This window comes from Amblyomma maculatum, chromosome 8 (genome assembly GCF_055883805.1).
Source record: "Amblyomma maculatum isolate TAMU_Amacu chromosome 8, ASM5588380v1, whole genome shotgun sequence".
Classification (NCBI taxonomy): Eukaryota; Metazoa; Arthropoda; class Arachnida; order Ixodida; family Ixodidae; genus Amblyomma; species Amblyomma maculatum.
In genome coordinates this window covers 82,773-109,231 of record NC_139351.1, presented here as the reverse complement: position 1 = coordinate 109,231, position 26,459 = coordinate 82,773, and the positions used below count along the sequence as shown (strand labels likewise).

General features: G+C 46.2%; 1 protein-coding gene across 2 annotated transcripts in view; it reads left to right on the top strand.

Moving 5' to 3' along the window:
• Crk (Crk proto-oncogene, adaptor protein) overlaps nt 1–25,225 on the top strand; it is a 97,130-nt gene extending 71,905 nt beyond the window's left edge. The window contains exons 7-8 of one of the 2 annotated variants that reach the window (XR_014700072.1): nt 21,561–22,571; nt 23,365–25,225. Coding sequence is in view for 1 of the 2 variants with exons in the window: in XM_084576015.1 (XP_084432141.1) it covers nt 21,561–21,698 (138 nt within the window). In the remaining variant the exon portion in view is untranslated. Of the gene's footprint in view, nt 1–21,560 lie in introns of both variants that reach the window. The other variant, XM_084576015.1, reaches the window with a different exon arrangement.
• The last annotated feature ends 1,234 nt before the right edge of the window (nt 25,226–26,459 follow it).

Sequence of the window (26,459 nt, the reverse complement as noted above, 5' to 3'; positions counted from 1 at the left end):
CACACAGAGTGTCTTGAATAGCCGCAAAGTATCTAAGCCGATTAGCTGATGTGAGCGATGTGCTTTCTTTCCCTGTTCTTTCTTCTCTCGTCCCTTTCTTTCCTTCATTTCCCTGATCGTTTCATTTCCGCCGGCCGCAGTTTAGCTGCTAAAAGCTGCCGCGGTTAATGCAATCTTTTTTTTTACTCAGTTGTTTGCATTAACAAAACAAAAATTACAACCAAAAAGAGATGATTAACAGAAGATAAAAGATTAATAGCGGTGGTATGCGCGTGTGTTGCTCTACGCTGTTCCACTTGCAGCTCACTCAATTGGGCGAAGACGAGCAGCTTCTGAATATCAAGCCGCAACAGAAAATGTTTCGCTTTGGCAGCCTATCATGCGAGTTCCGAACACTGTGTTTGTAGAGTTCAGTTATGTGTAGAAGCGCGTCGAGGTCGGCGGGGAAACGGGGCGATCAAGACCAACACAATCTGCGCGATGGCAATTCCACAACTGCTTCCTCTTCGTCGCATCCAGCGAAGAGGCCCATCTTCTTCACAATCCCAGGGGAAAAGGAGCCATCCTGGCGACTTAAGGGGACGAAGATACAATGGGATTGTAGAACGGCTTAAGGCGCTGCACATGAACGGTTTCACAGCCACAGCGTTGCAAATCGGAAGCTGGCGTAAGCGGCTCAACAATATAGTTCACTGGTGAAGTGCGCTCGACGATGTGGTAGGGCCCATGATACTTAGAGATCAGTTTTGTTGAGAGGCCGGGGCTGCCGGATGGAGCCCAGAGCCACACGAGTGAGCCAGGCTCGAAGTGTGGTGCATTCTTTGATTGGTGTCATGGCGATATTTTTGGCGCCACTGAGAGTCTGTTGGGAATGTCCGTGCAATCTGGCGGCATTCTTCTGCGTGCTGTGCAGCTTCGGTCACTGTGGTACGTTCTGATACGTCAGGGTTGTAGGAAAGGACAGTATCAAGGGGAGCAGATGGATGCTGACCGTAAAGCAAAAAGAATGGAAAGAAACCCGTGCTGGATTGCGTAGCAGTGTAATACGCGTAGGCGATATAAGGAAGGACATTGTCCCAGTTTGTGTGGTTGGATCCGACGTACTTCGCAAGCATGTCACCGAGGGTACGATTAAATCGTTGCGGGTGGTAGGCGGTGCAAGCGCGGTGAATGATTTTGCACTGAGCGAGCAGGGCTTGAACGACCTCGGATAAGAAAGCACGGCCTCTGTCACTGAGCAATTCACGAGAAGCACCGTGGCGGAGAATGAAGTTGTTCAATAAGAAACCGGCCACGGGCTGTTGCAGCTGGAAGCACGGCAGTTTCGGCATATCGTGTCAGGTGGTCAACGGTGACAATGACCCAGCGATTGCCATCAGCTGTGTACGGAAGAGGGCCGTAGAGGTCAATTCCAGTGCGGTCGAAGGGTCTAAGCGGGCATGTGAGAGGCTGTAACTCACCAGCCGAACGGTGAGAGGCACGTTTGCGGCGTTAGCAAGTCAAGCATGATCGGACGTACCTTGGACATACCGCGTCAGTAGTAGCGAAGGCGGATTCGAGTGTACGTCTTGAAAACTCCGGCGTGACCGCACTGTGGATCAGCGTGCAAAGCTGTACATATTTGAGTCCGTAAATGGCGCGGAATCACGAGGAGCCATTTCCGTTCACTTGAATTGTAGTTGCGCCGGTAAAGGAGGTGATTCCGAATCTCGTAGTGGGAAGCTTGACGGCGAAGGACGCGTGAAGAGGTAATCACTGAGTTGTTGGAAAGGTGGTCAATAAGGTATGCGATCCATGGATCCTTTCGTTGTTCGGAGGGTGTGTCACTGATGTCGAGCGAAGATGCCGCGGAGTCCAAGACGGAGAAGCTGGCAAGGTCGGCTGGTAGCGGTGAGCGAGACAAAGCGTCGGCGTCTGTATGCTTGCGACCAGATCGGTAAATAACATCGATGTCATATTCTTGTCGACGAAGAGCCCACCTGCCAAGCGGCCGGAGGGGTCCTTGATCGATGAAAGCCAGCAGAGGGCATGATGGTCCGTGACTACATCGAATGAATGGCTGTAAAGGCGAAATTTTGTGAGGGCCCAGACGATGGCTAAGCACTCATTTTCCATTACAGAATAGTTCGCTTCGGCTTTTGTGAGAGTACGGCTGGCGTAAGCAACTACGTATTCAACGAAGCCGGAGGGGCGCTGAGCAAGCACAGCGCCGATGCCGACACCACTGGCGTCTGCATGCAGTTCGGTGGGCGTTTCAGGGTCAAAATGGCGCAGGATGGGCAGGGCTGTCAGGAGGTGTCGTCGCATGCTGGTGACTAAAGCCCCTCAATAAATTAAAAGTAGCGCCATCTCCTCTCTCCTCCTCCGGCGGCGCCGCTCCTCCTCTCACATTTCGACCGTGGCTCCACCTATGCGGTGCGCGACTAGCGCGTGCTCTCCGAAGCAGGCGCCGGGTCTCACCAAAGCATTTCAGCTTGCATTTTGTCGCAATGTGTTCAGGTGACAGGGATTTCCCGCCAAAACAGTTTCAGCTGTGAGTGCCTTACACCACAGGTACGCGATTTCGGCGTTGGTTCAACTCGCCGTTATCTCCGTGTGTCCGTAGTTCGTCACCCTTGGCCAACCTCAGCAGCATGCTTTAAAAAATTTGTAACTAGGCGGCGGACAGGAACAATTTAGCAACAGTCTGTGTGTGGTTTCTTTGCCGTTAAACTTGAGAAGCGTGGTAGCAGTTTTTTTTTTTATATTTTGCGCTGAAACGGTTCCGTTTTCAACTGTCAGTGTGCGACACCATTTGTACGCGACGTCTGCGTTGGTGGAACTCGCCTTCACCTCCGTGCTTCTATCAGCCGCCGGCCAAAGTGCGCAACATGCTTGAAAAAAAAATTATCTAAATTAAGCGGAGAACAATTTAGCAGCAGTCCGCGTGGTTTCTTTGCAACTTTGACTGACTTGTGAGCTACCGGTAAACTTGACAAGTGTGATAGCAGTTTTCTTTATTAGCGTTGGTTATTGCCTCAGTGCTAAAAGAATATGTAAAAAATAAAATAAAAGAGGTATGAAACATCAATTAACAGCAAAAACCATATTGCTTTACTTTGTGTACATATATGGTGGAAAACAAAAAGCAGGATCCATGAAATACTGTTTATACAGACTTGTTCAAGATGCAAACAAACTAGACACGGCATAAATGAGATAGATGCTCTGTACAACATGAAATAATACGGGAGAGACATACCTGTAGAAAATAAGATCACAGAAAGTATTTTCAACACATATATAGTAGGATACAACTTAATAAAACAGCAGTTACTAACTATATCAGTGGCAAGCAGTGTGTGTATCACTCCGTTGAACAGCGAAGAGAACCAGTTTTGAATATTTGACAAACCAAAGAAACCAGAGCCATGAAAATTCTTGCACTTTTAATTTGTTTTGATGATTAGTTTATTGTTCAGGTAACCATAAAAGCATTATCAACTCACTAGTTTGTGCCACGGAGGAACTCTGTGTGTCAGTTACTGCACGCATGAGTGTATCCAACTAGACAATTTTGGACACATTCTCAAAAGGGAAATCATTGTCTTCTTCAAGTGAATGACTTGAGGATCAGTTACTTAAACAACAGGGGCAGGTTTCAAAAATATTCTGAAAATAATTATGGCACAAGTACAAATTTGCAATGAACTTAGTGGACACTAACATATGTGGCTGTGTACAAAATGTGTCAAACAAAATTAGTATCAAAACTCTTTTAGCTTAACAGACAGAAGTATATCTAGTATCACAGATATGTGGGTTGTGCCAAGCTGCCTACCTGACGTTATCTTACATTACTGGTTGCCACCTGTTTACCTACACTCCTACTGCCACATTTCACAGCAGCTCTGACATCAACCATGCGCTGGTTTTCTTTACGCAAATATATGTGAAGCCTTGTTTTCAGATAAATTGTGGCAATCTGGAAAACAATTCATATGAGAAACACTTTTTAGCACTGAGGCACTGTTAGCTCACTATTCAAAACTCGTGTGCTGTTGACATGTTTTGAGCACTTTCCATATATTGAACAACAGCTGGTGTATCTTCTCCGTGTAAGTGTGTTTGCACATTCAGCACAAGTAGTCATGTTTCTTTGGACACTGCTCACAACATGCTCAAGATTATTTAACACGAGAATTTCACCAGGGAGAGCAACGTTGGTGGTGTCAACATTCTCTTTCTGTTTTTCAGGTAAGCTGGTCAGGCCTACTAGCGAGTGCCCTGTATCATGATCATAGCTACCACTTTTACTTGGTCTAAAGAACTGTGCCATTGTTGCAGCACGAATTGCACAGCGAAAGTCGAGTGGTCTAGGAATCTGATTTTTAGACCCAAGTGTTGAAAAAAGATTTTCTAGGGGATCTTGACTAAATCTACTGATCAGTACGCAGACATACCCTTTCTTATTAAGGTAATAATCCTGAAGCTCAAGGGCAACTGTAGTGACTAAAATGACACCAGTTTGAATTGGCTTCCATGAATGCTTTCCATCACCTATTTTAATGGCTGAAAACAAGCTAATCTCATCTTTTAGGAAAGAAACTATCTCAGAATTTTTCACCTCATCAGACTTGCTAATGCCAAGTTTTGTAGTTCTAGATGTCATTATTTTAAACCATTTAAAAACTGTTTCAAAGAAGTATGCTGTAGTCAGGGCATGGTCTGGCAGGGAGCCTCTTTGAACTAGAAGGCATAATGCAGCTGCTGTGTCATGGTTAAAAAGAGAAATTGCCAATCCAACTTTCATTTTTTCAAAATGACCAGGGTCGAGGCAAGAGGGCTTCAGATGAGCTGCAATGTTTAGGTCAAGTTTTGAGTCGAGTTCGACAAGCTTTTCAACATAAGCTAGGCTCACTTCATTTGAGGTTAAACCATTTTCTTTAACGTCTTCGGGAAGAAATATTGACTGTCCTCGTGTGAGTAGGTTGCGCAGATTTTTCAATAGATGTGCCACATCTGCCGGAAAGTAGAGCTGTCTGCTGCTGTCACATGGATGGCAGCAGGACACTTTGCTGCGGCAGTGCTTTCCAACAACAATTCAAAATTCTTTCCATAGTGCCTGGTTGCCGCCTCCCATATCACAGACTACGGCATCTATCATGATCCCAATCTTTTCGCATTCTTTGATAATTTCAAGGATTATACCTTTCACACTTTTGCTGCAAAAAGAATTTGATGTTAAATGGTAAGCCACAGTCTGTTTCCACTGCATAGTGACTCCAGCCAGCATGGAAACAAGGCCATGAGTGGCTAGGGCATCATCAGGGAGGTTGCCATTTGCTAATGGAACTGTAGGCTTCCCAATCACAGTTTCCGTTCCTTGATCGTAGTCAATTCCTGGTGTTAGCTGCATTTCGTCCAATATTAGTACGGCATGTCGTTCATAATCTTCCATGAGCTTCACCTGGTAAAGAGATGATTACACGTAAATGTATGCTGCATTGCAATGAATGCTAAAGAGCATGAAAACATGCTCGAGCAGGTTATCCTACACAGCTGAGCTAGGCACAAGGCTCAAAACAAGAAAAACAAAGGCAATGGCTCTGAACTGTGTGTCGAATATATTTGACAAACACAAAAGGATCCAGGAAAACAGTATGCTCTTAAGGTGCACTGAAGCCGTGCACTGAGTCAGTAGAGAAGAAATCTGCTATACTCACTTTGAGAGCCAGAGATGGTAAGATTTCATGAAGTATGTCAGGCAAAAACTTGAAATTTTCTAGGTGTCTCTGCAGGGTACGTTCAGATGGCAGGGGTGTCCCAATCTCTCGTACTACATTATAACCCCGAGATCCACAAGCGAGCCTGATCTTCAGTCCCTTTTCAATTGTAGCAGTTGACCACGGTGTGCCACGCATTGTAGGCAATTCCAGGCATTTGAGCTGGTCATTTGCAAGAAAGTGACAACTTTGTTCCTTCAGGCTGTTTTTTCCTCAAACTGCAGCATTCTTTTGTCGCTGACAGATGGCCAGTCTTCGGTTTTGGCTTTGCACCAAGCTCTCAAGTTCTGATATTCTCTTGTGTAGAGCAGCCACATTTTCTTGAGAAAGGACTTGATCTGTTGAATGCCCCGATTGAAAAAAGGAACAAACTATCATGAAGTATGAGCAGTGGCGTCATGTGTGTATATTGTCGAAAGAGCTTCCACGTTATAATTATGGCAATCCCGTTTGAAAACACTGCAAGAAATTCTCACCATCAACTTGAGTTGCAGGTGCAGGAGGAAACTCGTGGATAGATGTAATGGGAGTTTATGAGTCTGTGGATGCTGCAGTTGCTTGGCAGGGAAACTTGGCACCGAAGCATTCTGCATAGAAAATGACGCAAAAATACTGTACAAGAACTGAAACGAGAAACAAATGCACAATAAAAATTTCCAGTTGTTACCTAAGATATACCAATAATTTATTTATATGCACCTAAGCCTCAGGTACAGAAACTATTTGCTGCAGTAACATTGAGGTTTTGTTTGCTGCACTGTGTACATAAGAAAACGGCTCATAATCAGCTGTCCAATTCAAACCTAGGTACACGTAATTTCTTTCTAGCATGTACAACCTGTTATGCACTGAAGCATGTGATAATTTAAAGGGAGTACATACAATCCATTCAGCTGGCAGGTATGTGACTTGAACCCTGATTTTTATAAGTTGTTCTAGTAAAAAATGATGTCATTTGCAACTATCACCATTCTTTTTATGTCTGTGGCGCTACAAATTTTGCTGTGCACTCTGATGGCGCTTTTGAATAACAAGATGTCATTTGCCAAATGGCAACTGTAAAATAAAAATTACAGCATCAACTCCGCACCGTCATCTTGGGCTGCAGAGTCTGGAAGAAGCTCGAGGCTAGTAGAAGCACAAGGAGTTTGTGTGCCTGCACATATTGTAGATGTTGAAAATGAGAATCGATAGAAGGAACATAACACAAGGGATATCCTGCTGAATGCATTTCATACAACACAGCACCCTTACCTTGCCGTGAACTCTGCAGCGAACTGTCTGCGTCTGAGCAGCCTGCACAGACAAGGACAACAAGTCACTAAATACATGTGCATACCACCAGTGTGCTGTATTAATGAATGGCAGCTGAGACCACTTACAGGTAGTAGTACTTGTGTTCTCCTGGTAGCCAGAAGCTGTTCTGCAGGGTGACTCAGTGCCTGCATGATGGAGAAATATGAGTGGCTAAAAGAAGTGAAAATGGCAGCTGCCAAAAAGAAATCCTTACAGTCGATGTAGCCCACAGCTGCAAGCAGGAGCTCAAGACCACTGGGCGTTGAAGAAGCTTCTGTCTCTGTACACAACCTGTCTGTTAGGTAATAAATAGAGGAAAGAGATGCATGAAAGAAAAAAGGCTGGCTGTTCTAATAAAGTTCCAAGAGGGAACAATGATAAGGCCCCCTTGAATTACCGTTTTTAAATATCCCTTTATGCTGTAAGGGAATAAAAAATGTTATGAAGAAGAGCCCTCATGTGACCCTATCGTGAATGAAATTTACCTTTCGATAATTGCGGCAGCATGCTGTTAGCAGGACCAGCTTCTAAAGATATATCAAAGCAAAAAAAAAAGAAACCAGGAACCTTCAGTAGGCTTTGCATCTTATCACATGCAGCATAGTAAATGGCTTTCGTTCACTGACCAACACTGTTGTCGCTTGCGGCAATTCAAGAGACATGTTGCAAGGTGCTGCACCAGAACCTGCATGACAAGAAACAGCAAACTCACGTACTTTCTCTGTAATTCCAATGAAGAAAGAGTACCTTAAATTTTACTATTACACACAGGTGCTGAACAAGTAAACAGAGAAGCCAATTTCATTTGTTGGGCCTTCTCTGTCCAGATGAAATAATTTTTTTTCATGACAAAGATCACTAACAGTCGATATACCAGCAAAAACATGACAGGAAAGTGTCAATTAGACAATACATGAAAAAATTAATTCCTATCTCGTAATCGAGAGTGGACATAAGCATGAAATGGTTACAGACTCCGTGGCAGCCTTGTCGCCTTAGTGAGCGGCAGCATAATTATAAATTGTCGGCAGAGGCTTGTAACTCATAAAGGAACCGCTTTCCGCAAGATGCTTCCTACCTCTTCTTTCATCATGCTCCGTTGCTCTCACGGGCAGATAATGAAGTAAGCATGCAAATTATAGGTGTGGCCCACCTCACTTTGAAAGTCACCGAGTTGGTAATAGTCAAATCAGGTTCTGCACCTATTCTAGTCAAATGTCAAGGGTCGGCCCACCTATATTTGTAAGGCATCAAACGGTGGCTTCCAAAAATTTGGGGATAGGCACTGAATCGGTCATATTTCTGAACATACAGTTTGGTAAAACTTGAGGAGTCCAGAAATTTCCATTTTGTGTGCTGCCAGCATAAATATAAAAGGTACCACTGAACTGGCTGAATTAAATTGAAATTGACATCACTATCGACCAAAATTGGACACGGTGAAATTTCGTGCTCCAAAAAGCAATTTAGGGCTTTTTTTTTTACAGACACAAATTTCTGGGACTCGTGTCGATTCTTCGTCAGATCTCGGTCGGTGCCGAATGTTCGTTGTCTGTGTCGATTCGTCACCTGAACGTAGCCGACACTGGGAGCTAAAAGCATTTCATGCTTAAAATGTTAGGTGACGATAACGTGCTCTGATTACATTTGCCCGTAGCTGTACTACTGCTTATTCAACAGCAACGGTGCCACACATCGATTACTACGAAGTCCAGAACACATGTTAGGCGTAATCTCACGTTTGGCTGGCGGCTTCCTGGGCGTTGGCTGTTTTCGATGCACGAAGAGGGATGGGAGGGCATCAGGTTTCAATTTCGAACTGATCCTCCGTGAAATGGTCCTGCTCAACGGTAGAACAAGAAAACAAGGACGCTAGAAAACTGTGCTCCTTTAAAAAAAAAAAAAAAACAGCATCCTTGACTCGAATTAACATACAACGGCGAGGTTTTGAATGCATATATGTATATATATATATATACTTTGTGTTTAATTCTCTTTCCCCTAAACAGATTACATTACTAATTTATGTGATTATCAAAAAAAATTTTAAAAAAGACGAAGTACAATCTCCAATGCTTTCCTTAGCCTCGCTGACTGTTGGCTTCTTTCCTTCATATATATATTGTCACGACTCAAGCCACAGGGAGCCGTCAAGGTACACGGTACCGTGAAGGTAAGACCCGAGAGTCAGGTTTGCGTCTAGCTCCGATGACAGTGTCCAGCACCAGCGCGCCGCTCGTGCCAACAACCGCTTCGTCGTCGTCGGCACCAAGCACGGCTGTCGCGCGGCGCTAGGCACGCGGCAATATATATAGTTTCTATGCGACAAAATTCTGCGCAAGATTTCACGTGCGGGATTTGCTGCTATTTTCAGTATACTTGTAACCCATCCATGCGCCATGTCGTCTAGCGTCGCGGACAACGGAGCGAGCACTGGTCCCATGAGGTTCTTTTCCTTTCTTTAGAACTCGAATATGAGTCAACAATATGTTTGGTCAGCAAGTAAAACGTTCCTTTTTTGGCTAAGAGCCGTCACTGCTTCGTTAAATGCGGCGCATTCACGACACAGACAACGCCTCGGAATGCATGACGCAATCGCTAGTAACCATTGCAAGGACACTGTCTACGCCTAATCGAGGTCTAATACGAAAACTGTGCAAATATGATGCGCGGGCATATGACACTTAGCTGGGCGGAAAAATGAACATATCCGTACACAGCACGTGGCAGCATTAGGTTAGGGATAAGAAATTGCTCACTTACCTCACAGAGCCGCGACCACGGTGTTGCATTGAAATTCGCCCGGCCTATTAGATGAAGCCAGACCTTTCTTCCAGCAGTATTTCGATTCCCGGACGGTATTCTAAATAACTTCTTGCCATCACGCTCAGTTGTGCTGCACCCGAATACGCAGCAAGTCGGCATTTGAAACAAAAGACTTCAAAGAGCAGCGAAAAAGAGGTGCGAACCGCAGCAAAACACACGGCGATATGTGCCGCGCGCGTGCCGCCCGCACCGCTGGAAAGGAGGAAGCTGCATGCCTTGCAAAAAAAACCGCGCGCGAGCACGTGACGGCGCTCGGCCAATGAGAGGGTCGAACGACGAAGGAGAGCGCTGGAGAAGAGGCGGGCGGCCAACTTCACATGTTGGCGCTACTTTTAGTCTATTGAGGGGCTTTACTGGTGACCACAGCTAAATATCTGAGGTATTGCCGAGGAGCTGAGTCGGCGGGGCGACAATGAAAGCAAAGTTCCGTATAAAACGGCGAAAGTATGAGCACAGGCCTAAAAAACTTAATTGCTTGATGGTAGTAGGCTTCGGAAACTCAGTCACAGCTCGAAGTTTGGCGGGATCAGGACGTATACCCTCCTTGGACACAATGTGGCCTAAAATCGTCAGCTCACGAGCAGCGAAACAACACTTTTTCAGGTTGAGCTGCAGGCCAGCTGTCCCAATATATGTCAAGACCTGTTTCAGGCGAGAGAGGTGGGTCGCAAAGTCCGGCGAGAACACCACGATGTTGTCAAGGTAACAGAGGCACGTCTTCCACTTCAGGCCACGCAGTATAGTATCCATCATACGCTCGAATGTAGCAGGGGCATTACAGAGACCGAAAGGCATGACGGTAAATTCAAAGAGGCCATCGGGGGTGTATGGGATCGATACCCAGCACTTCCACCAAATGTAGAAGTATGTCGAGGACTGGGTCGAGGTCGGCGGGGAAACGGGGCGATCAAGACCAACACAATCCGCGCGATGGCAATTCCACAACTGCTTCCTCTTCGTCGGCATCCAACAAAGAGGCCCATCTTCTTCTCCACACATGGTTGAGTGTTCAAGTGTAAAATATAGCCGCTCGTTTCGCATGCATTTATAATGTATAACATAGATACAAGCGCTGTCGTCACGCCGTCGCCTCGCCAACCTAAAGTTTCCGTGAAGCCACCGCGATCTGTCAAGGACGGGAAGGGCTGCCGTCCGTGTTGGTTGCCCGAAAAACGTGTCACAGTACTGCTGTTTGACATGCTGGTGTTGCTGTCGGTGTAGCGTGACCATGGGAGCCCCTGTCATTGCGCCGTTGTACTTTGTACAGACTGAAAAGAAGCGAACGTACAGAAGTGAAACTTGATGCAGCAAATGCTGGAGCTTTTGAATGAGTTTGGAAACTGTCGTGTAGCACCACGGGAGCCCGTTGAGTCTGAATGTCATTTGAAGATGCCCGTGTATTACTTTTCTCTGTCTACACTCGCAGATTAGACCTAAAATTATGATGATACATCCAAGCACGCTATGGTAGCGTAGCACTCGTAGATGGGACTTGCTACCATTAGCAGACGACTCCTGCAGTGGTAATTTTGATGGTAAAATGATTATGCGAGGAAAAACTCCAATTTTTGATAGCCAGTGCTAGTATTATGCGAGTAAACATGGTATATTTGGGAGCTTTTTCACCCATCGAGTGCTCCAAAACTGCTCCCAACCTTGGATGTTTTGCTGTCGAATTTAGCAGAATGCATTTTTGCCCCTCAGTGGGCAGATATTGCTTACAAAAAATTTGATCCAGTGCAATTCAATTAAGTTACTGCGAGAGTTACTTTTCTCTTTGTTGTGAACTGGTAAATGCTGTAAATTTGTGCGGCACGTAACCTCATTCAATAATTTCCATAGCATAAAGTTTTATTTTTCCTTCGAGCGTTTGCTTGATACCGACCTCTAACGCGCACAACTTCAACGCCTCACTTTCAATGTAAGACTGACTCGATACTAAGAATGCAGAGCTATTCCGCGTTGTCTGAATGTATCTCTAGCTGGTAGTATGACAGCACTGTTCTTTGAATGGCTGATTCCGCTTAGTTGTTTCTGTGGAAGGAAGGAGGCCTCCTCTCTGTCAGTTTCCCCATGTTGAGTGTGCAAGCGCGGTTATTTGCTTCTTGTGGGAGGCAGCGTCATGAGCAGTGAGATGCCTGCTTTTGCCAAACGCATGCATACATCATGTGGGGGTTGCTAAAAAAAACTAAAAACGAAGTACTGAAAGCCACTGCTTGTACTGGACCAGGAGCACATTTCATTCGCCGGGGTACAGTGTTGGCTGCCAGAGCGCACCATAGCTGCACGCGCGAGAGCATTAGCTGGCAGCGTTTCGTTCGGAGATGGACTCTGCACACAAACAGTATGTCACAGTGGATGGGAGACGACAAATAAATTACAAAGCAAGCATTCTACACTGGCAATTCGCGGAGGTCGCGTGACTCGATTCGTCACGGAGGGGAAGACCCAGACAATACCCCAGCAATCCGCCTTTTGTGGGAGGATGTGGCGCCATCATGCGGGAAGCGGTGAGAAACACATTGGATGGCAGTGTAGCGGACGACACGAAAGCGCACCATGCGAAAGGCCACACCAACACAGGTAGAAAGCAAAAGCTCCTCCCCCCCCCCCCTCCCCCCCCCTTTTTTTTTTTTGCCTTCGGGGCGGAAAGTAGTAACAGTGATTGCAGTTTCATGTTCACGCAGTATGGAGGAATGTTTCAGCGTTTTGACAATCCACTCAACCCATGCATATACTGTCTTCGTATTGTACGAGCGAGTAGCGTGGGCTGTGTTCGATGTGATAGAATGAGACTCTCTCAGCGTGCAAATTCACGACCGTCACTCATAAACCAAACACACACCTAACAAATCCTCATTGCGGCTATCACTGTTGGGTTACAGGCTTGGTGGTAACTCCAGTAGGTACTTTTCATCATACACATTTCCTTTGGATGCATACATACTTGTACAAAGTGTTTTTCGCACAGTCGAGAGTATGCAGTCGGTTGCTGATGTCACCCATTCTCATTTTTACGCTTGGTAGCCCTAATTCAAGCTTCCCTTCGTTGGTGGTCGCGGCTCGCCGAAGGGAACCTGAAAAACCGCGTCTTCAACCCCGGCACGCCTCGAAAGTGGCAACTGTACGCGGCAGATGTGGTTGGCATCGCTTTGCCAACCCTGTGACGCTCACCATGCCGCCAGCCCCCGTGCACTGGCGGCGACAAGAAACACGCCGTCGACGCCGTCCAATATGTTTCCATCAGTCACCGCTGGGACTTCGCGCATGCGCATAGAACTCACGCAAAAGGCGGATTGTTCGGATGTTCCCCTCCGTGACAAATTCGTAACGTCCCACCATGTCCCGACTCAACTCAACCGAGCCGAGTCAACCCACCCCCTGCGCCGGAGTTGACTCCCCCCTACCCACCAGCATTTATCTCCCTCACCCGATGGAGAGGAAAGGGTAGAGAGAAAACGCTGTGGAGACATCATCAGTTCAGTCGTTTAGTCGTGTCCAACTCTTCGTGACCCTATGGACCATATCACGCCACGCTTTCCGGTCTCTCACTATCTTCCTAACATCACATAACTTCATCTGCAGCGCCTCGAGGATGCCATCTAACCATCGCGTTCGCTGCCTACCCCTCCTCCGGTGACCCTCAACTTTTCTCAACATCAAATCTTTCTCCAGCGACTCCTCTCTTCTCATCAGATGACCAAAGTAGCTGAGCTTTAACTTTAGAATTTGACCCTCCAATGAGTAGTCAGGGTTTATGGTCGACAATATCGACTGATTTGATCTTCTGGCCGTCCAAGGAACTCTCAAGAGTCTCCGCCAGCACCACAATTCAAACGCGTCAATCCTTCAGCGGTCAGCCTTCACAGTCCAACTCTGGCATCCATACATCACAACTGGAAAGACCACAGCACGAGTTATACGGATCTTCGTTGGCAGACTAATGTCTCTGCTCTTTGCTAGGTGGTCAAGGCTAGCCATGGCTCTCTTTCCCAGAAGCAGGCGTCTCCTAATTTCATTGCTGCAGTCTCCTTTCGGGGTAATCTTGGAGCCCAAGAAGAGAAAATCTGTCACAGCTTCCACTTCTTGTCCATTGATGCTCCAGGACTTGATAGGGCAAGACGCCAGGATCATTGTCTTTTTAACGTTCAGTTTAAGCCCAAACTTCTCACTCTCTTCTTGTACGCGCATCAGAAGTCTCTTGAGTTACACTTCACTTTCTGCCATTGAAGTGGTATCATCCACATATCTAAGGTTGTTGATACGTTTTCCAGCAATCTTCACTCCAGCTGAAGACTTAAAGGGGGCATGAAATGGCTAGAAAGGTCACTGACAAACGTTTTCAATGTGTAGAACAAATGCTTCCGAGCATTCGTTCAAAGTAAAACTCATCGGAAAAAATCCAGCTATTTATTATTAACTTTTAAAAACAGCGTTTTTTGAAATTCGCGGGCTGCGCCATTTCCGCGTGGCGGCGAGATTTGGGACTATTCTGCCGTGGTTACCTACGTCACCAGTCACGGAGTGACAGGCCACGACCGGCTGCCATTGGCTGCAGCCGCGACGCCCTCTACGTCACTGACACACTTCCGGTAGCTGCGAAAGTCATCTGCTCGAGTGCTGCAATGCATGCGTGAACCCGAGCTTGGCGCTTCGGTTCGCGATGTTAGCCGAAAAGGTGGTGGCGTCCGACTGAAAGTGCGCTTCGGTGCAGGAGTGCGAAAAGAGCACTAGCTGGTCCGATTTAACACCGTACCGATTAAATAGGCAGCATCAACCTTTATGTACCGACCGACAGCGCAGCAGCGTACTGTAGTCCCGTCTCGTCTTTGCCGCATCGACCATTGGTGCGGCGTGTTAATAATTAAATGGAACGTGCGTCAAAAAAGGTGTACCCTCAGCTTCATCGCGAAAGTACATAAATTCGCACCGCTTAAGTGCAGCACCCGATGCCGCCAGGCGCGGGCGCTGCGGCCGACGGCACTCCGCTCGTGCGCTGCTCCCTGCTCGTCGCTAGGCCTTGTTTCTTTTGCATGGCAGCCACGGCGGACGGCATTTTAGAATCGTCTGCTTCGCTGCGTCTCTAGTGTAGTTGCTCGCGTGCTCCTGTGCACGATTCTTGCGTGTAGCTTCGGAAAACAGTGACAACCTGCGCTGCCGAACTGCATGTGGCGAGCTGCTTTGCTCATGTTTTGCGCCGTTGTTTCTGGATCGGCCGATGCGTACACGAGATAAAACACGCGTGCACGTTACGCATTGGCACTTCCTAAACTATGTGCGTCCGACTGAAAGTGCTCGTCGGTGCAGCAGTGCGAAAAGAGCACACAGGTCCGATTCAACACCATACCAATTAAAAAGGCAGCATCAACCTTCGTGTAAATGAAACGTGCGTCAAAAAAGTCTGTCCTCAGCTTCATCGCGAAAGTACACAAATTCGCACCGCTTATGTGCAGCACCGGATGTCGCCAGGTTACCGCAGAGATGCCATCCGCGGGCGCTGCGACCGACGGCACTCCGATCGTGCGCTGCTCCCTGGTCGTCGCTAGGCCTTATTTGCGTCGAAGCCACGGCGGACAGCGTTTTGGAATCACCCGCTTCGCTGCGTCTCTAGCGTAGCCGCTCGCATGCTCATGTGCGCGATTCTTGCGTGTCGGTGCGAAAATCGGTGACAACCTGCGCTGCCGAACTGAATGTGCCGAGCTGCTTTGCTGATGTTTTGCGCCGTCGATTCTGGCTCGGACGATGCGTACACATGAAGTAAACACGCGTGCACGTTGCGTATTGGCACCTCTTAAACGATGTGCGAAAGGACGTCAAAAAAAAAAAAAAAAAGAACACTACACTATCCTTTTTGTTAATCTAAATGTTAAGATTCGCGGACGAATAATTCGTGCTCACCTGTCATCCGATATCCAAACTTTGTAGCGATCATCAGTCCGTGCTCTCGTCGGTGATATGTACGCGTATACATTCCATTCGTTATGCACAAGAGATGCCTCTCGCCGACCATAATGAAAACAGCTCCGGACTAAAAGCGACGACGACATATGTTTGCACGCGGGCAACTCGCACGCTCGATCGTCTGCCAGCATCCATGCAGAGTCGATGCTATCGCGTCAACTCCGCGAGGGGTCACCAGCCGCCGTTGGTCAAACCGCAGAAGACGGTACCAATTAAAGAGACTGACCCAGGCAGCGCGAGAGAAGAAAGCGGTCTTGTAGAAAGCCGTGCTCGGCAGGAGTGCACGCTAATTTGCGCTGAATGGGACAGGGATATGAAGGAAAGTGCTCCCTCCACGGCGGCCACCGGTATGTGTGGACTCCCACCTGCAGGTATGCGCTCGCGAACGACCCGAGTCGTTCGGGCTGCTGTCGCACACAGTTCCGAGAGGTCAAGAAACTGAAGACACCGGCGGCCGAGGAAGACAGCAGACAAGGTTGAAAGCTATGCAAACGCAGACGGGACGGGAAAGGCAGTCCGTGAATGCATGGGCGACGCTCGGGGGAAAACAGGCGCGACGACCAGAAGTCTGAGAACCGAGCGTCACCCGATGACGCTTCGTGGGCAGGGCTAGCGGGGCGGAGTTCCCGAGCTGTTTTCTTCGTTTTTTTTCTGGTGTCTCGGAGTGTTGAGTTGAGGGGAGCGAGGAGGAGCGCCATTTTTAATCGCCGATATCTCTCATGTTAATGAAGCTAGCTAAAATATTCTTGCGGTGAATTGACCTGTGAGGGAGTACCTATCTCTCGACCGATTTGCTTTAGCCCGTTTTAGGCATTGCATGACCCCTTTAACTGCGCTTTTTTAGTGCATATACATTTTGTAGATGGTGCTACCTATGACATTTATTGTACGTGGCTTTGCTATTTCACTATTTTTTGTACACTTTGTAGTTGATGAATGTTACCAGTTGAATGAAGGAACGAAAGCCCAAAACTTTAAGTTATATTTGCCAGAAAGAAAAAAAGCCATGGAGCATTTCAGTCGTGCTTAAAATATTTCATGGGGAGCTTGTGCCCTTCAAGCGAACCATGAACGTGCACATTCCTCGTGAATCGAGCAAAACCGATGCTTATCCACTGACAGCGAATGTGAAGTTTTTCCACGCAAAACCTCAGCACCGCTAAAAGCTTGTTACTTGAATAGTTTAGCATTTTCTTTTAGCCATTTTACAAAAAACGCTAACTTTGATCAAAAATAAGTTTTACACTGAATGAGGCAGATATTTTCAAAAAAAGCAAGCCCTGCACGACCTCCAACTGTGCAAAAAATCTCCGCAGCAATGCATATATTGAAAGTTATTCTATATATATTTTCTTGTTTCTTACACTTTTCAAAGGCACGTGGCTAATAAACTAAGCTATTGGCCTTGAGATCGAGCAGAGTCGCCACCTAGCGGCATAGCGGCGAACCCTAACCAGTGTGGATGCGTGTTCGCGTCGCGTGCCAGCCCGCAGTAATTTACCCTGCGCGCGTGCAGTGTGTACAAGAGTACTTTTGGTTTCTTTCACGGTTCCTGTGCACTTTTGCTTACCTATCTGCCTCTTGCAAAAGAAATATGAACAGGCTATTACGCCATGCTGCGTTCAAAAAGAAAAAAAATACTTGTCCATATCGAGTATGTCACGCTGGAAAGGACATATCAGTCGCGGTCTTCGGCTCTTGAGATTCTTTGACAAGCGGCGTCTCAAATGAAACGCTGCTGTCGTTGGGTGCCGTGTCAAAGCAAAACAGGTTGCTGCCATCAATACAACTTAATGCAAGCGCTCAAAAATCTTATATTCCCGTTTCTCTTTGGAATATTCAATTACTGAAATATGTGACCACTGACTGCTGCATAGCAAAATCCAGTTTGAACAAGCCATTCTGTGCCTTCTGTATCTGTGACAGAGTTGTCTGAGTACTTTTTTTTTTTTTTTTTTTTTCTGTTAAACCTTTGTCGCGATGTCTCAGTGGTAGGGCGCTCGACGGCTGATTTCGAGAATGGGGGATTCGATCCCAGCCGTTTCGAAAGGCGCTCCTCAGCTGTGGGACTTGACTGTACATTAAAAAATCCCATGTGGTCAAAGACACGAGGCCCGCCCCATATCATCCGTCATATAGCCGATGTCGCATGGCACATTAAACCCATATATGCATTGAAGGATTCCGTGCGTCCGTAACAGTGTGGTAATGAGCATATTTCACTTTAGACAAATGCTCGAACGTTTGTGCAACAAATCTTTGCAGCACCTGTTACACTAAATATTACATAATACACATAGCCCATTAGAATTATTAAAACCCCTTTCTGCATGTGCTGTCTTTCGAGCAAACTGGTTGTTTCTGACAAACGGAGTAAAATAGCTTCGTACGGGCTTAACCATCGCTGTTTAGCTCAGGAATAAATACTTATTTATAGTCACAAGATGAACTTCATTTCTTCCAGGATAGTTTTATATCCACCACCTGTTTTTGGAAGTAAACGACAGAACCGCCTTAAGTCACTGCTCAACAATAATTACAATGATAAATCTTCAGCCTTCAAAATTTCTTGCCAGAACATGACAGCGACCAAGCCCAGTTTTTACGATGTCTTTGCCGCTACTGATTCGTAGCTTGCACTTTAACGTTACTGAAAATTAATTGCTGATAGTCCTAAATTTTGGTCAAGTGTGTAAAAGTTCTGTCAAATGGTGAAATTACTCGTCATTGAAAAAAAATAATTACACTACTAATTTACCATTTATAAACATCACACACATCAAAAATTTCTTATACTTCCCTCGGTTTCAGGAAATCATTTAGAATCATTTCAGAGTGCAACACCAGATTATCTGCCGCAAGAAGCATCCACCTTGTTGTGAGCTCGGCAAACTCAATCCACTCACCGCTCAACACGTGAGCAGTCAGCTTTCCTGTGCGGCCAGGTTTTCTGTACAGTGTCGGCGTAATCTCATTTTTGGGGAATACTTGTGCCTGGTTGTCTAGCCAGAATTAATGTCTACTCAGCTACGGCAGCACGCCGGGCAGTAGTATGCTGTCAATGCTACATTTAACCTGCTTAATCTTAGCCAGCACGATATAATGAATCAGGCTGCCTCGATTCATTCTAAAGTACTGCAGGTCAGAGCACGAAGCTTGTATCTCCGTAGGCCTGGCACTAAATTAGCCTGTCTGACTCATATAAGACACACGCACGCTGTTGAAAAGGCGATATGTCATGTTCAGGCCCAAGTATCAGACGGTTGGTTGCGTGCCTTGTTTTCCTAAAATCCGCTATTCTTTTTTTCTTTTTTCTTTTTGTTGCATTGGCGAAATTTACAGATTTTTTCTGCAATATTGGAACAGTCTAAACAGTAAATCACTAATGCATTGCATAAGGCACATTTTCATTACTAACCAACCCGCCGTAAACTCGAAAGCAGACATGCGCCGTGTGCGTTTCTACGAGCGCTGCCATCTGCTGATCCCCACTATCGGAGCGACGGTGGCACCACCTCTTGGTCGATCTCGCTACTAATACACGCTATTATAAATGCTTAATTTTGTTCATTAGCATCTAATCTCGAAACATCTCAAAACATCTCGAACGGTTTTTCTCTTGGTGCAAAAGGTTTTGTACAATTTTGCATTTCCTGAGACAAGTAGAGCTGAAAAGCCATACACCTTTGTGTTTTCCTTTACAGTTTAATCATATTTGCAGCTATTTATAAACCAAATACACCATTCGAAAGCAGAGAAAATAATCTTTACAAAGATATTAAAACCACATTTATCAAACGAGCGAGGCGCAGTCGACGTACGAATATCACCAAAAATGTCGTCTCTTCACCACTGGAGTGGGAACGCCGCCTTAAACCATGCTTTTGCACTGAAAGAGGAAGCCATTTAAACACGGCTCGAGATGTCCCCATTCAGGAGGCACTGAAAGCGGCGACTACTACACAAGACAGTGTACTAGGAGCAACTAGCCCCTTCATGTACCTCACTAATTAGAAGAAAAAGTCAAAGTGAAATACCCTGTATCATGCTGCATTAATTATGGTCATAACATACAGCACATGAAATTAACAGAGTATGGAGTCATCTGATGAACGTGGCAAGGAAATCGGAGAGATAAGTTTATTAATATTGATTTAAGCTCATACTCGATGCCCTGATTTATCATCATCATCATCATCATCAGCCTGACTATGCCCATTGCAGGGCGAAGGCCTCTTCCATATTTCTCCAATTAGCCCGGTTCTGTGCTAGCTGCATCCACTTGACCCCTGCGAACTTCTTAACCTCATCCGCCCAGCTAACTTTCTGCCACCCCCTGCTGCGCTTTCCTTCCCTTGGAATCCAGTTTGTTACCCTAAGCGACCATCGGTTATCCTCTCCTCGGACTATATGTCCTGCCCATGCCCATTTCGTCTTCTTAATTTCCACTAGAATGTCAGTAACTTGAGATATTTCTCTGGCCCACTCTACACGCTTCCTGTCTTAATGTTACTCCTACCATTTTTCGTTCCATAGCCCTTTGAGTTGTCCTCAACTTAAGTAGAACCCTCTTGGCTAGCCTCCACATTTCAGCCCCATAGGTGAGTACAGGCATGATGCAACCATTGTATACTTTCCTCTTGAGCGATACCGGTAAGCTGCTAGTCATAATCTGCGAGTGCTTACCAAATGCGCTCCATCCCAATCTTATTCGTCTTATTTCATTTTCATGGTTAAAAATAATTATGCAGAAGAACAGTCTCGGGAAGAAACAGCAGTTTACGTTAGGTAGTAGGCGAATATATCTACTTAGGACAGGTTGTAACCCTACCCTCCAATATTGTGTTGACCTGGTGGTGGCTGGGCATAGTCTGTAAATTTACTGTCTCCGCTCTTATTACTAATCTTGTGGCGGCCTGTATTTATATAGCTCTGAGGATATTGGTCTTTAACAAGCTGAGAAGTGCACTCTAACGAGAGCTGGAATCCCTCTCTAAATGAGGGCGACTGTGCTCACGTAGCCTTCGAGAGGCTGCTGGGCGTTGCAGCTCCCGGTTTCTCATCGCCGGCCCTGGTCTTTTTCATTCAACCCTTCTTCTGGAAGCCCCGTTCCTTTCGGAGGAGTTACTTTTATTTTGCGTGCGTTTTTTTCCCCTGAACTTGCTGTCTTAATTGGTTTCCTGACTGACAAAGAAACAAGTCGGAAGCAGCTGTCTTGTGTACTTCTCTGGTTGTGCTGTGGCAGTGTACAGTGTACAGTCTCTTGTGTACAGTCGACATCGCTTTCGGCGGTCACCATTGCCTGTGTGAGTTCGGGGGCAAGTTTGCTCGTCATGCACCTCTTTTCTGCATCCTTCCTTGCCGGAATCGCACGGAATCCCCCATGTTAATACCGTATTAAGGGACGTTAGCACATAATGCTTTTGTGTGTGTGTGTGTGTGTGTGTGTGTGTGTGTGTGTGTGTGTGTGTGTGTGTGTGTGTGTGTGTGTGTGTGCGTGCGTGTGTGTGTGTGTGTGTGTGTGTGTGTGTGTGTGTGCTATTAGAAGCTTGCTGAGGTTATGTTGTGTGATTGTGTCCCACACTTGAAGGGAGTAATTTAGGTAAGATGGCAAACAGGGATCTAAGGTGAACACTACTTGACATCACATGGTATGACCCCTTTTTTAGTTTGATATATCCAGCCACTGACAAGTGTTCTTTCTTCTCCCAGGTGGGCGACATTATCACCGTGACCAAGACAAACATCAACGGCCAGTGGGAAGGGGAGCTGAAGGGGCGCGTGGGACACTTTCCCTTCACGCATGTAGAGTTTATCGACTCAGAAAACCCCGACGACGATGAGTCGTAGGTGCACCCGGCCTTGCGTCTTCTCATCACCACTGCACAGCTGTGTCAGCAGCACTGCCTTGAGACACATCCTTCGGCCATCAGGGCAGCCTCCATTGTTGCCACTTGGGGCGTGTGATGAGGACAGATTGGGGTGTACGCGGTTTTTCCAGACCGTGTAAAGACCCTGGGGCCCAGATGTGTGTCGTGTAAAGAAGGAATGCGCCATTGCATCTGTGTTGAATTTGCTAGTTTGATCTGTTGTCAATGTCGTGTGTGAACTTTCCTTTTTTTCTTTTTTTTTTTTTTTTTTATTTTTCAGAGCAGTAGGTGTTTTTTCAGTGTCGACCCATGATTTAACTCCATGATGCCTCAAGTTAAGAAGGGATGGTGCGGTTGGGAAAGGTTCTTCTTCTGCTGAAAAGTGAATCCCAGTTATCGGTGATGTCAACATAGCTGTTTTCCATCCCCCCATGTCTAGGTGCAGTGCCGCTGCTGTTCCTTGAGAGAAATGTTCTTTTATCAAGGTTGTTGTACGAGCAGTGAAATGTTGCTTCAGTGCTTTGTCAGGCTGGTAAAAAATTGTATCGGAGCTAAAAATTTGCTTGTTGCATGCTTCTCTAGGGATGGTGTTGCTTTCCAATGAGTTCCTTTCATCAGAAAGCCGATCTCTTCAACTGTGTTAGGTGGGTGGGTGGTTTGTTAGCTCTTGGCTGAAATTCATCAAGTGCAGCCATCACGTGTTAAGCATAGCTCACAAAGAGGCAGCCTTGGGGTATAGAGGAATTTGGTGCATGACAGCTTGCAGTTCAGACTTTAATTGCTTTTCTACAGGTGCCAAGTGCATGTGTTCTCTTCATGTATAAAAGTTGCACAGAGCTGCCGGAAAAAAAAAGTGAGATATTTATGCAGCAAGATTTAACTTCTTTCCATGGTTTCCACTGTACGAGCCAGAGTGCAAAAGTTTTTGTCCAGCCATTGAGTGGAGCAGTTTTGCCGATCTTTTCAGAATTTTTTCATTTGGCATAAAGGGCTTGTAATGACTTTCAGTGGATCTGTTTATAAAGTTTTCATGTTCCCTGTCTGTTCAGTAAATGTTTGGTCATGATTCTGCCCATCTCATTTGTAGAGTCCATATTGGGAAAGCAAATAGCGAGAAAATTTGTACTTGCTGCAATTTCCGGTGGAGACGATTGTGGAGACAGTTTCCCAGCCTTGATGTGCGCACGGCATTTATGTTGCACATGTGAACTGTGCAGCCGAGTTCCTTGAGCATGCACAGCCTGCTTGCTGGCGCAAAGTTTGTCGGGTTGATAAGAGGCGAACATAATATTACTGATTTGGCTGATTTGTAACAAGGGAGTCATTTCTCTTCCCCTTAATAATATTCGATTAACAGGCTGATTGTGTCTACGTTTTGTCATTGCCAGTAAGAGGGAGGGAGGTCAGCGAAATGCAAGTATGCATTTTGTAAATGAGCTTGTGATATTCATTTGCAGGACGCATTAAAAGGATAGGTTGGTCAGGCCAGAATCAAGTGTAACCTAACCAACTCGAAATTAGCTCTCGAGAGTTGCCAGTTTGGCTTTTATGTATTGACCTCGTGTCTAATTTGTGGTTTTGACTGCTTTCTCAGTTGTGTGGCCTGCAGGCAGTTGTTGAGCAAAGTGCCGTTTTCTGCATTACAGGTTTCAGCTAGCTGCATTTTCAGTCAAGTGTGAATTATACTGTTGCCAGCCATTTGATGCCACCTGCTGTGCCATGCTAACCAGAGATGGCAGTCTTCACTAATCTGGGCTGTCTAAGCCATTGTTAAGAAGACAGCTTTGACACCGACTAATTCTTTGCGAAGCAAATGGTGTGTCTGGTCAACGTGAAAACCAAAGGTGGCCCTTCTAGCTCTGTTGTCTGTATTATATCCATATTCTGCTTGCAACAATCATCCCTTTGTAAATAAATTGAAATCTAGTACAGGTGTGCTGAGACCAGCTCCTTAATTTCTCTCCTCTTTTGGGTGCTCATTTTGGTTGCCGCGTGTCCATTGAGTCGTCCTTGTGCTTTGCCATAGTGCCAGTGCATATCAAAGTCTTGGGAGCAGATGTTTTTGCTTCAAGAAAATGTGTGTTTCCCTCTTTTACCCAGTTGTCTTGGTGCAAGTGTCGTCTACATTGCTCAGGAAAGTAGTGTCGTTTGCGTCCACCAGAAGGTGAGGGAGTTCCGTTTCTGTAGAGGCACTCACACGAATTAGGTGAAACATCATTCAGATACTTTGAATACAGATGTGGATTGTTAACCACTGGAGATGTGACAGTGCATGATTTCTCAGTGCCATTTGGGTGTTTGCTTGGATGTCTGTAGTTAGCCAATTTTGCCCCTTTCTCACTCTGTCATGAGAGGCACAAACGTGTGTCACAGAAACTTGCTTTGTGTGAATGTTCCCCCGCACTGACAAAAACGCACTTCTATCCGCCTGCGTACGGCCGTGACGTCTGTGAGTCTCTTGGAAAGTGTGTGCATTTTTGCAGGAACTCTCGAATGGGCACATGCCCCAACAGGTGCCTCATTCTCAGTCATGGTTTATCTTTCGTGACTGTCCGCTGGAAGACGGGTGGAAACTGGGAGCAGCCATTGTAGTTTCTAGTCTTTATTTTGCCACCATCTGCACCGAGTGTGGCGCACCTTTCTATAGCTTCCACACAGAAAGTGTGCCTGTTGAGCTCGTTAAACAAGGCTGGAAAGCAGGAAAGAATGCTGTGGGTGGTGATCTTTGAACTGGCAGCCGCATCCCATGCACGAAAGTTCTGATAAGGCCGATTGATGGGCCACTAGAAGGATACTGAAAGTTGCCCCTTGGCCACCAACAGCGCATGCATGTCTTGCAATGATATTGTTTGCTCATATTGTTAGGCCTCACCTTCAGTCCAAATGCAGGCAACTAGTGAGGGCTAACTTGTTGCACATCTATTGAGGAGAGCACCATCAATGCCATTGACTGCAGCCTGAATGTTGCAGTGGCTAAGGAACGGCAGCGCTCTCATTTGGTAAACCACCACCAGGAACTTGACGTTTTCTATGGCTGCAATGACAGGCCTCTTTGGGCCCACGTGATAGGCATTTGTTGTATTCTTTTGTCTCCATTTTTAGAAGCACAAGTAATGTACATGTGTGTATGTGTGTTTTCAGCACTGCTCTGGCCTTCCCCTTTTGTCTTCAAAATGGCAAGAGCTTTTTGCACAGACGGCACGCAAACAGGCAATTACTTTCTACAAGTTGATTTCCTGAACGTTCTCAGGATGTGAGGTGCTTTTGAAGCCAGCAAGGAAGTGGTGTTTGCCCGTGTTTTTTCCATTGCAGTGATCTTCGTATGGACTTGCTCGGTAGTAGCCATTCTTAAGAGTGATGTTCTTTTGTTTTTGCTTGTGTGACAAAGCTATTGAGCACGGTTCCTGCCTGCACAGATCGGATATGTGTGGCATACAATTTTTTTCTCCAGTTGTGCATAGAATTCGCTTTGTATTTGCTTACTTGAACAAAGTGCTCTGAGCCTTACTTCGCTTGTGTCCTTTGCCGAAATGGCTGCTGTGGTCAGAGAGAGACCCATGGGCTAGGTTAAAGGGAAAGCATGGCTGCCTATTGTATTTGTTGCACTGGCATTGTTGGGTCAAGGAATTGCAAAGAAACACATCTTTCGGACCCTGTATGGTTGCTAGATGAGTGTGCCAACCGGCAAGGGTACAAAGCGTAGTTCTCTGCGCCCCATGACGACAGAACTGGCACTGGTGTTCTCCGCCCGGCACTCGCTGTCGAATCATCTGCTACACATCGCAATAAGATTGCGCATTTTGCTAACCCCAAATAACATCATTTGTTCCAAGCATTATCAGGTAAAATAGTAGGTTACACTCGCACTTTAGCGGTCTGCCATTTAAACAATAAGCCGATGACAGTTACCTTTTTTTCCATCTGTCATAGTTCGCATGCAGGGGCCGTAGCGAACCAAGCGCTGCGCTTTCTCTGAAAAGTGATCGCAATGAAGACACAGAAAAGACAATTTATTTCACACTATCCTGCAAATCCGGTTACAAGTAAAAAAAAAAAAGGGGGGACTAAAAGGTCCTCTGTTTTATGTGCCTCGGGATCTCAAATTGTTTAAAAGGTGGGAGCTTGCTCTGCAATCCATTGTTTGCGAGTGCCATTTTATTGAACGGAACTAGTATGTCAGTTCTAGAACACTGTAATAAAAAGCAACGTTGTCTCTCTTCCACAGTCACACGATTTACGAAAGGTGTCGTGCCTTCTGTCCTACCGACATTCCTGCTTACCTGTGAATTAAGAAAGGTGCCCTCTAGATGAGAGGGGAAGTGAAGAGGTTGTCACCGAGGCAATTAACGCTGCTAGAAAAGACAGCCACGAACTGCTTTAGGCTATGTCTGACAATGCAGTAGCTTCAAGCACAAGTGAATGTGCATGGTATGAGGTGTCCTGCACGTGGCACGTGTGCCCATTTCACGGCGTTGATTGGCGGGAGGCGCACAGTGACGTGTACACGACTCAAGTGTCCATTGCTTGTGTGCTTGCTGAAAAAATGGAGACAGTATTGCTCTGGTAAAAGTAATACAAGCTGCTGTAGCTCTGAGCATCAAAAATCCGAGCCATCGTGTTCGTGTAAGGATTAATGCGAAGCGGCGTAACAAAGAATTGGAACCTCGCCCTTGCGATTGTGCAAAAAAAAAAAAAACGACACGCCCGCTTTGAACACACAGGCGCATTTGTTTGTGTGTTG